The sequence below is a fragment of the Tachyglossus aculeatus genome, chromosome 5 (genome assembly GCF_015852505.1).
Source record: "Tachyglossus aculeatus isolate mTacAcu1 chromosome 5, mTacAcu1.pri, whole genome shotgun sequence".
Classification (NCBI taxonomy): Eukaryota; Metazoa; Chordata; class Mammalia; order Monotremata; family Tachyglossidae; genus Tachyglossus; species Tachyglossus aculeatus.
In genome coordinates, this window is record NC_052070.1 from 73,182,474 (window position 1) to 73,196,006 (window position 13,533).

A 13,533-nucleotide genomic window follows, 5' to 3' on the forward strand; every position below is an offset into this window, starting at 1 on the left:
GCAGGGCTTCTGGCTGGATCCATTGCTGGGTGGTGCCATTTTGATGACATAAGATCATCCCATTTTCCATTTCAGAGAATGACTCCCACCCTAATGCACCAGTGGCTCACAGGTGGACTGGCCTTGCTCCCCTGGGGTTTGTTGAATCAAAAAATTATGTGATTCTCAATGGTCGAAGGCAGGCTCCACTAGACTGAGAGCTCACCTCCTCCAGGAGGCCTTCCCAGACTGAGCGCCCTTTTTCCTCTCTTCCTACCCATCCTCCCCCAGCCCTACCTCCTTACCCTCCCCACAGCACTTGTATATATTTATACAGATTTATTACTGTTTTATTAATGATGTGCATATAGCTATAATTCTATTTGTTCTGACGATTTTGACACCTGTCTACATGTTTTGTTTTGTTGTCTGTCTCCCCTTTTAGACTGTGAGCCCATTGTTGGGTAGGGACCTTCTCTATATGTTGCTGACTTGTACTTCCGAAGCGCTTAGTACAGTGCTCTGCACACAGTAAGTGCTCAATAAATACGATTGAATGAATGAATACAAGATAATCTGGTCCCACGTGGGACTCGCAGTCTAGTAGGAGAGAGGATAGGTATTGAACCCCCATTTTGCAGATGAGAGAAAGGAGGCACAGAGAAGTTAAGCAGCTTGCCTACCCAGTAGATAAATGGCAGAGACGATATTAGAACCCAGGTCTTATAGGTTTCTGCTAGGCCCCACTGCTGCACCCACTTCAGTTGCACCCTTTCTGCTTACAGTTACATGGTACAAATAATCTTTTACTTCATTCTCAAAAATCGGGAGATAAATTATGGGGAGGAGACAATTCAGTGAGAAATTCCATCCTTAAAAGTGTAGTTTAAATGTACATTCAAAAAGCATAAAGTGTTAAATGTGAAAGAAATATTTGTATTCATGACAACTTCTTGTAAGCGGTGCATAAGGTTGCCAATAATGCTGTGTTCCCTTATTGACATTAAAAGTAATTTTAATGTAATTACTCATTTACACAGCTCTTCATTTTTGAACAGTCTGCTCACACAGCTCTCTACAAATCAGTTTTCAATGTCACTCAGTTATTCTAGAGAAAGAGACAAAATAAAAAGAAATTCAAGGCATACTAGTTGTCGATCAAAACAGATGTTACTAAAATGATATTTGTCACTTCCTGCTGGTGAATTTCTGTTCTTGGTTTTATGTAATGTGCAAGTCCTTTAAGCTCTTATTGGATCTGACTTATATTTTTCATACTGTGCTACTCTTTGTTGCTTTCAAATGATCTAACTCAGAGGCTATTGGGAAGAGGATTTCCAGTCTTTAGTCTTTCATGAGACAACAGAGTTTCTGTAATTTAAGACTGTTCCGGGAGCATTCGTTAGCCATCCCAGCAAAATGCTTGAAGGTTCTTTCGGTACAGTGTAGTTTCACACCAATTGTATTACTTCAATCAAAAGATAAATATGTTATATTGTAATCTCCCAAGCACTCAGTAAGTATAATTGAGCAATCAATTTAATAATATGAAATACTAATTTACTAATTATATTTTTATACCATCAGAAAAGGTAGCTTTATTTGTCTTCATTTTATCCGCTGATCACTTGGGAGAGTACAGTAATGTTAGTAGATGATACTTCTGTGTTCCTGCAGTTTCTGGGGACCCTTTAATGTTCAGAAGGGCTTTTGGTTTTGATAGACTCCTAACCTGGAGCATTGTGCTACAGATATCTGCTCACATGTTAGCACTGAAAACTAATAGTTGTTATCATTGAGATTAGTAGCAATGGAATTTATTGCTTGTCTGTGGAATACCGTGCATTTTACTAACCACTTGGAGAAGCGAACAAGAGAAAGAAAAGACTTATTTCCTGTCCATGAGGTGCTTTCATTCAGATGGACTCAATCAATATCTGCCCTACTCTACGATCCCTGCCCACAAAGAACTTACAGTCTGGAGAGAAAATAAACACTAGAATAAATGACAAAGTGGGGAAATGGAGAGTGTAAGGCCTAGCTACCTAAGTGCTGTGGATTGAATATCAAGTACTTGAGGGGTGGATGGAGTAGACAAACCAAATATTTACAAATAGAAAAGTAGGAAGAACAAAAATCAGATGCGAGAATAAATATACCGGGAAGAAATATCAGAATAAATAATTCAGTGTTTGATATAATACACATTTTCCTCAGTGATGATGATGAGGATAGGTATAAGTCCATGAGCACTAGAGGTGACTATTGGGGTTTTATGAACATTTTCTGGGCTTAAAAGTAAAAAAATAAAAATCCAGGCAAACCAAATAAATCTTTGTATCTCATTGGGACAGGTTTTTATGAGATCCCTACCCCCAGTTGTATATGTGGGTAGGGGTGATAGAATTGAGTCACCTGTGGGATATATTTACATTTTAAATACCCTTTATAGGTAATTTAGCTACAGTTTTAAATGTGAGTAAGAGAGCTGTGTTAGAAAATCAAAGTGACAGCAAGTAGAATTAATGCTACAGTGTCATTTACTGTTGAGGCGTAGCATCTGTTCACTTGTAAGAATCAGGAGTGAATCACTCGTCCTACAATATGTGTTTAGATTTATCCTCCTTGTAATGTTAACACAAGTTTGAGTGAAATTTGCCCTAATCCTCCAAATAAAATTTGGGAGAGCACCAACTATGTAACCATGCTTGCTAAAAGTATGCATATATCCTCACATTTTGCTCACCAGCTGCTTCACAGATTGAATTGCGAAGTTTATTCAATGAACTTCAAAAGTAATTAAATGTTATTACATAATGTTGTAGGATGTATGGGGTTCTGCAGTTAAGTTCTGTCATTTTCATTTTCTGGCCTTAACTAATATCAAGGCACAGGAGAACTCAGAGCCACTTAATCGGGGATTCAGAATGAAAAACCTTGTTATCCATATGCTATTTTAAAAAGTGATTAAGCAAGTCTTCATATTAGGGTCATATGCAGTGGTAGAAAGTTGAGAGCTAAGTGCAAAAAGTAAGAAGGCTCCTGATCTCATTCCAAAGGTTGACTGCCTGATACAGGAATTGACAGTCCTTCCAAATAAGTACTTTACCTACTTTAGGGGACTAGAAAAGATTAGGTTACATCATAAAATGTCATCAGTATAGCTGTGCAAGCACAGCATGGTCTTAGCATACACAGCAGAATCGGATAAATTTGCAGTTCACCTTGTTTAGCATAATCTTCCGATTCTTTTTAAGAACTGTAACCAGTATAAATTGATATTTTAATTCCATATTTTGATCAAATAAAATGGAAAAATTGGGTAAAGAGGTATTATAAAATTCTAGTTTGTTTTTATTTCTAAATGTTGACAGATATTGCATTCTGCTTTCAAAAATGAAGAAAATGGTGTTGGGCACTGATGTGTCCTTTTGTGAGGTGGTATTTTATCCTCAGTTCTCACCCTTCCTTTTCCCCTTCCAATACCATTACAGTGGATATTAAGTCTGCCTGCTCTCCACTACAGTGATGTGTCTTTAATAGTTCCCATTAGTTTCCAGTAGTTACCTTTTGCCTGCATGTCAGCCTTCAGTTTAATGGCCTTTTTTGTGTTCATTCATTTTATTTTGTTTCCCATCGTGGTTTTGTTTATTTCTTTTTTGTTCTTTTCTGTTCTCTTTTTGAAACCGTCGTGGTTTGCCCTTCATATTCCCCAATGTTTGCACATGACAAGATGTTGCCATCCCAACATTACCTCCCACTTCACTGACCAGTGCCACTACTGACCATCTAGCACCAGCCACAACTGGACCACTGCCTTCAGCTCCTCGGGATGTCGTGGCCTCCCTCGTTTCAACTCGTTTCATCAAAATGACGTGGCGGACCCCTGCATCTGATCCTCATGGAGACAACCTCACCTACTCAGTGTTTTACGCCAAGGAAGGTGTAAATAGGTAAGGACTGTGTTTCTGTAGCTAGTTAAGTACTTGCTTTTGCCTTTAGCACCTTCATTGTTGAAACAGTATCTCTTCGGGGAAGCAATGTGTATTGGGCATCTTGTTGTTTTGGTGGGGGGAAAGGGGTAGGGACATGAGTGGAAAAGAAGGGGAGTGTTAGTGAATATACACATTTTTTATTACTGTTCTATCCAGGCATTATAAACCATTACCAGTGCTGTCAATATCATGGCAGCCTTTTGGGCTAGAAGTCAATGTCTGTCTCTACTGGGAATGGTGTTGAAGCCATGGAGGACATTTACAGAGAGTAAAGAGCTGTTTAAAAAGTAGCTGCACCATTTCATTCCATTGTATTTATTGAGTGCTTACTGTGTGCAGAACACTATGTGGCCTCAGTGAAAATTGTTGAACCAATCTAGGCTTTTGAACATTGAGGTACTTAGTGCTCACTCTTCCTTAATTCTCCTTGATGGCTAGACAAACATCTAATTCTACTCTGATTTTTTTTTATCCACTGGATCCACTGATTAGAATGTTCCTTAATCTCTGCAAAATAAAAGCTTCCCTTTTTCCCCCCACATAAATCAGTCAGTGGTTTTTATTGAGCGCCTACTGGCTGCAGAGCAGTATTCTAAGCACTTGGGAGAGTAGAGTATAACAGAGTTGGTAGACACATTCCCTACCCTCAATGAGCTTACAATCTAGAAATCCATTTTGATACTCAAAACACAGCTTTTTTTTTAAGCTTTTATAGGGTTGTGTGGTGTGGCAGTATGAAAAATGTTTCAATTTATGGTGCCTTTCACTACTTAGGACCTGCCTCTATCTTTATTACATGTTTTTTTTTACATTCTTTATTGAACTTTCTTCAGCTTCAGGAAAAATAGAAAGATACAATATGAGGGTCAATGGCCTTTCAACATACAGTATAATGAAATCTGTGGAGAAAGGAAAAATGATAAATTGGGATGGACAGTTGAACTCCAGTCCACCCTTTTATCTCTTATTCATTCTACATGATCGATATACTCAGCCCTGAATGCTCAAGATCTATTTTGTCCCCTGCTACCTGCAGCCTCAACTAGTAATAATGGGGGAAGATTGGCAGGAAGTCTGGAAATAAAGTTTTTTTTCCATACGTTCACAACACTTTGCAGTGTTGTAAAATGTTGTAATTAAAATGGGAACAGCTTCCAACTACACTGTATCAGGCAGATTAACTGTGGTCTTTAGGCTCCTTTAAGTTCCCAGTGCAACTTTTAGTGGCACAAAGTGTAGATACCTCTGAACTTCATTTGCCAAACACAACCTTTGAGCTGCATATTTTCATTTGCATGAAATGTGAGCTCAGGTAACCAGTATGTTCTGCTGGGTAATTGCATTATTTATATTCAGCATCTGTTCCTACCTATTTATGTGTTACTCAAACACATCAGAGCCCATAAATGTACTCAAGGCCCCTAAAATGGGCAATAAGCAAGAGATTCATGTAGTAGGTAATTAGATTGATTTTGACATATTTTACAAGTCTGTGTTAAGGGGAAGGTCTTGAAATGGAAATTTCTTCAACATTACAGAATTCCAAAACAGTTAATGAGTTACCCTTTTAAAAATTATTTTTAAGTAAACATTAACTTGAAAAGTTTTTTGGGAGGTTTCATCCTTTTTGGTAAAATTCATAAAATGATCTAAGAATTGGGTGTTATATGCAAAATATTCACTGAATTCTGCCTTAAAGCATGTTTCATTACAGGTTTTGGCTACAACACAATTGGAGAGTTAAAGTTTTCCATTAACACAATCATATTTGGGCTTACAGTACCATATTATTTGAAGGAACCGCTTTAGAGAATAAATGTGTTGGAGTAATGGAGTATTATGCCTTGCTAATTTTTGTTAACGTGAGGCTTCACAAAAAAGCAACCCTCATAGTCTAGGATAACTGGCTGTACTGTATTCTGCATGTGAATAAGTAGTTACAGGAATTTAATTGCCTTGATCATTTTAAGCATTTGCTTTGCATTTCAAAGTGCGGAAATCATATAAAATGGTCTCTGTCTTTATGTTTGGGGAGAGAAGATGATGGGTGAAATGAGCTTTTCTGAATTTTTGAGGGATTTTAGTAATTGATAGTAGTATAAGAGCTGCCTGCCCTCTGCTGAAGATTTTTTAAATTACAACCTCTAGACTGATTTTTTTGTGTTCTTTAAAGTCACTGTTCCTGAATATTGTTTGTAAGCAAAAGGAAAATTACATGATTTCTTGGTTTATCCTGAAATCGTATAAAATAGGACTCGTAATCAAAATTTTCTTTTTTTCACATAATTCATTAAGACAATACAGCCCCCTCCAATTTTTTTTAATTTTCTGAGATAAAATATAATTTTTCTTCGACATTTTGGATTGGCAAGCCATTATTAGGTAATTGAATATACTTTTAGCCACCATCAATTTCAGAAGATGTGAACTATCTGGAGAGGATCCAAGCAACAAAAATGATTGAAGCGTTGGAAAATAGACTCTATGAGACTAGAATAAGAGACATTCAGGTTATTTAGCCTGGAGAGTTTGAGACTAAGGCCTCATTTAAAACTGTTTTAAAATGTGTGGAAAGGTATTAGGAGAATCCTGAACAGTAGTCTCCTTATCCACAAATGACTGAACAAAAAGAAATGAGAGCGCAGTTGGCCATGAGGAAACACATTTTAACTGTAGAATGATTAAGCAGTGAATCAGGCTACAAGGGAAGGTTGAAATTTCTCAGTCACTGGAGATATTTAAAAATAGAATAGACAATATTTCCTCAAAGGTTTATACCCAGGTGGAAAGACTAAACTGGTTAATCTTTTATGGGCCATTCTGCAAGCCTAACTGTCATGATTCAGGTTTGGTAATAGTCTAAAAATATGACAGCGTGCAAAATGCTGAACGTTAAAGATGAGAATAACTTGGAAGTGAACTTGGTATAGCAGTAGAGAGGAAGTAAGAAGGAAGAGAGGGAAGCTTCCCCCTAACCCAAGAAACCTGCTTCTCATGTATTAAATGTGAGGTGGTTATACAGGGCTTAGTAGAGTTCGACTTATCCTTAAACAGTGAAAACAAGAAAAATTATATAATTAAAATTCCCTGGTTTTACTTTAATGTTCAGTCTGAATTTTCACAAAAGAAACATGATTTAAAGTAACTTCTATTTCCCTAATTTTAAAATAAAGGGCCCACCCTTCCAAAAAATTCTTTATTTTTATTAATATAAGTACTCACAGTGAAAAACTTTGCACAGACAAGGCCATGGCTAGCAGTGGTACACTTTGCACTTTCCTAGCACTGTTTCCCCAGACTGTCACAATGCCCCAATAAGACCGCCCACCAGAAATATGTAATAACAATAATAATTACGGTGGTAGTTAAGCACTTACTATGTGCCGAGCACTGTTCTAAGCCCTGGGGTAGATACAAGTTAATTAGGTTGGATGCAGTCCCTGTCCCACATGGGGCTCGTTCTCTTAATCCCCATTTTACAGATGAGGTAACTGAGGCCCAGAGAAGTTAAGTGACTTACCCAAGGTCAAGCCTTCCCCCAGCCCACCATGTCCAATTTCTGCCTGTCCTTCCACTCTCTCCTATCACTTTCACAAGTTAAAGGTAGCCTGGCTGACACCCACATCCTCACTCAGCATCACAAGGTCAAGGAGCCTGGACCTGTCATGGCCTCGCTGTGAGGAGTTTTCCCCCAGGTAGAGTGGTCATTTGTGTGGTTTTATACCTGGCAGTCCAGTTTTCAATTGGTTGGTCCCCTGTCCAGTGTGGATATGGCTCCCAGGTGTCTTGACTCTTGCCTCCAAATTCCATGGCTTGGACTTGGTGCCTGTGTTCAGGGAGTGCTGGGAAGGGATCACAAGGACTCTGGGGAAAGTGAGGGTGTCTGGTAATCCTCTGGATAAACCATCTAGGTTCAGGTGGCCTTGGACAAACTGCCACAGAAAAGAATCCAGGATCCGCAAGGCCTATCTGTAGCCTAGTCCCAGGAGCAATGGGATTTTCCTTCTCTGTTACATACGCACTTGGATCTGTGACCTTTGGACATCGCTTAGAACAGTGCTTTGCACATAGTAAGTGCTTAATAAATGCCATTATTATTATCATTATTTGATATTAGCCCCAACCCCACCACACTTGGGTACATATCTTTAAATGATTCGCTATAGATTATTAATATTAATGTCTTTCTCCCCCCGCAGACTCTAAGCTCACTGTGGGCAGGGAACATGTCTGCTGACTCTCTTGTATTGAACTCTCTCCCAATTGCTTAGAACGGTGCTCTGCACATTGTAAATGCTCAAGAAATACAATTGATTGATAGGAGGTTGGTGCCCAAGATGAGTAGAACTCAAATGGTACCCTCACTGAGCCCCTCAACACTTAGTGCATTCATTTACATTAATGTCTTGTCTCCCCCTCTAGATTGTAAGCTGATTGTGGGCAGGGAACGCTTCTACCAACTCTCCCAAGCCCTTAGTACAGTATTCTGCACAGAGTGCTCATTGTATACAGATGATTGATTGATTGTGTCAGGCAATGAGGACAGTGAGCCTAAAGCAGGAACAAGGGATACCTTACTTTTGTCTGCAGCCCCAGGAAAGAGAATTATTTGTAACCACCACTTAGGAGTTTGCTACAGCTGCTCCCTCTCCATCGTGTCCATTGGACATGAGGAGGTCACAGGGACCTGGATGCAATAGTCCTGAGTGGCAGAGGGAAAGTAGCTACAAAATCTATTACCTCCAGCCATGAAGTTATTGTCCTAATTCAACTAATCTGCAGATTTAAAAGAATATATTTAAAATACTACTTTTGCTCAAATTCATCTCTCATTATAAGGGAACGCATTGAAAATACTACTCGGCCAGGGGAAATGCAAGTGACAATCCAAAATCTGATGCCAGAGACGGTCTATATCTTCAGAGTAGTGGCTCAAAACAAACATGGATCTGGAGAAAGCTCAGCCCCACTAAAGGTTGAAACCCAGCCTGAGGGTAAGTTTTACCATTTTCCCCCAACTCCATTGGCCTAAAAGTACAGCTATCATGGTAACCACTCTTTTTTCTTGGTCCATTTTTCTTTCAAAAATTCTAATTTCCCTCCTGGTTTACAATTTGCTTGACCTCACTAGAGTCACCTGAAGTTAAGATTCTCATTTATGGTCAAGATGTAATGTACTTTGTGGAATTCCTGGTTTATCTATATTGTAATATTTGGGAGATTTCTGCATATTAGGATATGACTGGTCCTCAATACACTGCAGACATGTGGAAGCCCTTAAATCTGCTCAGTCAACATTCTGTCTTATTCATGTTATTTTATCTGTACAAAGTTAGGCCATTTAGGTAATTTAACTTCCCAACCTTATTCAAATCTAATAGCATGCTGATAAATTCAGATAAATGTTTTAAGAACACGTTTATCTTAGGTCATGTGTAGCATTTCTATTTTCTAGCATTTGTATTTCATGCTATTGTGTTTTGTTAAATTTTAAATAATCTAATAGGACATTTAGTCCACATATTATGGCTTCATGGTGATTTCTCATTATGTCTGTTCTAGCATGGAAAAAAATTCAGTTGTTTTAGAATATTATTTTTGTATCATTCAGAATATAATCAGTTTTTATTGTTAAATATTTCCTTTGCCTACCCTTTTTAATGAATTTTATCTGATTTTACAGAAGCTGTCTTCAAATCAAAGAACTTTGAAACATTTTCTGTTTTTATAAGTCTTCAAAATGTTTAACACCACATGCAGAAAAGCCTTAAACACAGGGTTTAACAAAATTTTGGCTTAGCTCTTGTGTGCTGATCAATGAAATGATTCATAGCACAGTAAAGAAAACAACTTCTAGAGAAAACAGGATTCAGTGCTCTTCACTTCAGCAAGCATATTTAATTTCCGATTTTACCTTTGTTACTTTTGTTCTTGAATGCCAGGTTATAGTTCCTAATTTTAGGAATTTCATTTTCCAGGATTTAACTAAATGAAGCATCCATCTGTTCATGAATGTATGGTTTAAAAGAGAATGAGAAAACCAGTAGAACTTTCATGAAAGTGACTATTTAAAGTAGAGTAATGTCTGTAAATAATACAGAAGTAATTTTCTTGAATAGGCACATGAAACAGATGTTCATTATAAGGAATTTCTGGGAGCAGTAACTCCCTAAGAATTACATTAAAAACTTTTTTTTGGGGGGGAGGGTTTCAAAAAATGTATATTCATATGGACTCACTCGAATTTCAAATGATTTTTCAAATGATATTTTCAAATGATAGCTTTGAAAAAAAAAAGTTTAGCCGAGAGTTAACAAGGCTGTCAAAGGGCCATAGTTAATAATCAATTAAATTCTACTCTTTGTTATTACAGATTATACATTCGGGTATAAAAAGGACTTGTCTTAAGGAGATTGTGCATTTGCTTTAGGTCCATTTGACTTGATTTGCATTGATCCTCCCATTTAGTTTCTTATCGTTTCTTAACTAATCAATTAATTATATTGCATACTAGTTCATTAAAAAAACCCAGAAAAATAAATGCAAACATGCAAACTATATAGCTATACAGACCACTAAATCAATATCATCTTTTCATGAACTCTAAAAAATGAAAAAATTATTTTATGTTGCTATTACAACATTGATCTACATACAAACTGATTACATATTGCTGAGTTGCTTATGAATTCATTTCCTAAGTTGAAAATAAGCAAACAATTTTTTTTTCTCATCTTTCTTTTTAGTGGCTAGGAAAGTTAAAGGGAAAAGACAGAAAAGAATTATATTAGTATCTTGAGGCACATTGATTTTTGCACTTCCTTTTAAGACCATTGAATTGATGTTGCCAGGCTCTTTAAAGCCTGCTCCATGTGGGCACACACAGAGAATAGATTTATTGAAAATAGAGTTCCCTTTGCCATCACACTCCCTTTATAGTCTGTAAAAGCTCTCTGTGGTCTACCAGGGTTTGCATCTAATGAGAGAGAAAAGGTTCTTCTTGCCATTTGTTAGGTAAAGCCATATCTTTCAACTTGCCAATTATTTGACAGACAACATGGATATGATTAAATCCAGACACTTCAGGGCCTATTATAAACTGGAAAATAACTCTACAGTCTATACCCAAAATAATACCAAAAAATCATGATTCAAAAGTATTTTGAGAAATCCAAGTTGATTATCTGTGGCAAAATTTGGGTTCTTGACAAACCGTCTGTGGTTTGAACATGATTCGTGAAAAAGGCATGTGCGTTTACATTTTATCCCTAGGCTACCTCAAGTGAGTTAACTCTTTTAGTTGTAGTTATTTTTCAAATATAGTCCAGTGTTACCATGACAAAGTGGAAAAGTTAATTGCTGAGCTCCATTCCTGTAGTCTAATTTTTGGGGTGTGTGTGTTGGTGTTTACATTCAGTTCAGCTCCCTGGGCCGGCACCAAACATTCGAGCATATGCTACTTCACCTACCTCAACAACCGTTACATGGGAAACGCCGTTGTCCGGCAATGGTGAAATCCAGAATTACAAGCTGTATTACATGGAGAAAGGGACAGATAATGAGCAGGTATGATTTGAAGTTGTCCATAAACAGCATTACGGTCAGTTTGAAGTAAAGACAGTATGACTAAGTGTGTCTGTCAACCTTAAAGGAGGTTATGTTATCTAAAATAAACAAGTATCAGATTTGTGAGCAGTGAAGCTTTAAAACCAGTGGAGAGGAGCATAAGTGCCAACATCATTAGAAGGCTAATAATACGGTAAATTCAGTGGACCTAAAGTTGGTTATTTGGGGGGAAAATAGTTTTGAGCAAGACCTGTGTCTGAGGAATAGATTTTTAGTGGAGAAAAAAAAAATGTTGCTCTGAACATAGTTGGACTGGAGGCATGCTAGAAGTCTGCTGTGATAGAAAACTAACAAAGAAACCACTGCTTATGTGGTTGAAAGTCCACCCAAAGTCACAGAGCTGTGCCATGAATGATGAGTTGATATCCATGGGAATGGTCACAGAAAAGCAAAACCCACATTCCAAGACCCCTTCAAATAACAAAGACTAGTTTTGTAGCAGCCAATCATCTGATGGTGCCAGTAAGACTGAATAAACAGTGTTTCTGAAGGAATCACTAACCTTTGTGTCCAAACACCTTCTAATGGATGGTGGCAATACCAAAAAAGAAAAAAAAAATCACAGTACCTCGAATCGATCAATCAGTGGTATTTATTGTGCATTTACAGTGTGTGGAGTACTGGACTAAGCTCTTGGGAGAGTAGAATGTAAAAATGTTGGAAATGTGTCAGAATTTGTACATTTTGCTGAAGGGATTACTTTGGAAAAATTCTTTAGGTCTGAGTAAATGATTTTGCATGTTTCCTTAATGGTTAGGACGTTGATGTTGGCAGTCGTTCCTACACTATTAATGGCTTGAAAAAGTATACAGAGTACAGTTTCCGTGTGGTGGCCTACAATAAACACGGTCCAGGAGTCTCCACCGAAGATGTTGTTGTTCGAACATTGTCAGATGGTGAGTTATTTATTTCTCATGGAAATCAAGTACTTGCCTTTTTTAGTGTCAGGTTCTTTTCTTTCCCCAAGTAGTTTTTAATGACCTACACCATTCAATGTACTCTGGTGAGGCTGTCCCTTTTATGATGATAATGAGGTTGCTTTGCCTGGGGATTGAACATGCATGTTAAGTAGGTCTTTATGGGGCTTTTTCTGATTTTTATGGTAATCCAGATGATCCGTTCCTGAGTACCTGCAAACAACTTCATAGCAATGGCCTGAAAAATATTTAGCTTAGGTGTTTGTTTACATTTACACCAGATGTCTTTATATAGACACATACTTCTAAATGCTGTAATCAGGGAGACCATCCTAGAAGAATTCTTCTGATTTTTTTTTCACATTTTTAAGTGGTCATTTAAATTTTAACTTGATTGTGCAGTTATTAACAAGAGTTATAATTGACTGGCAGTTACATCCCGAAAGAATATTTTTGAATTTTAACAACAAAATGGGTCATTAGCATCATCAAATTCATCAATCTTTAGTATTTATTGAGTACCTACTATGTTCAGGGCAATCACCCATATTTATTGAGTGCTTACTGTGAACACTATACTAGGCACAAGGAAGAGTAGAACAGATGGAGGAGATGCAGCCCCTTCCCCATCACTACCTTACAATTTTAGCATTTATCAAACACCCTCTCCACGTGATTCTGTTTTAATCAACCAATCAGTGACATTTTTGAGTGCTTACTGTGTAAATACAATAGAAAAGAGTTGGTAAACATGATCCCTGTCCCAAGGAGCAGCGTGACCTAGTGGAAAAAGCATGGGTTTGGGAGTCAGAGGACCTGGGTTCTAATTCCGCCTCTGCGCTTGTCTGCTATGGGCAAGGCACTTAACTTCTCTGTGCTTCAGTTTCCTCATCTGTAAAATGAGGATTAAGACTGGGAGCCGAATGTAGGACAGGGACTGTGTCCAACCCAATTAGCGTGAATCTACCCCAGCATGTAGTTCAGTTCCTGGCATGGCTCAGTGGAAAGAACACGGG

General features: G+C 37.7%; 1 protein-coding gene across 6 annotated transcripts in view; it reads left to right on the top strand.

Annotated features, from left to right (window-relative positions):
* The window catches only part of NEO1 (neogenin 1), a 166,437-nt gene that overhangs the window by 96,240 nt on the left and 56,664 nt on the right, over positions 1-13,533 (top strand). For 5 of the 6 annotated variants that reach the window (XM_038746154.1, XM_038746158.1, XM_038746155.1 and 2 more), the window contains exons 7-10: positions 3,713-3,932; positions 8,814-8,968; positions 11,392-11,540; positions 12,358-12,496. In XM_038746154.1, the coding sequence (XP_038602082.1) occupies positions 3,713-3,932; positions 8,814-8,968; positions 11,392-11,540; positions 12,358-12,496 (663 nt within the window). The remainder of the gene's footprint in view (positions 1-3,712; positions 3,933-8,813; positions 8,969-11,391; positions 11,541-12,357; positions 12,497-13,533) is intronic. The other variant, XM_038746157.1, reaches the window with a different exon arrangement.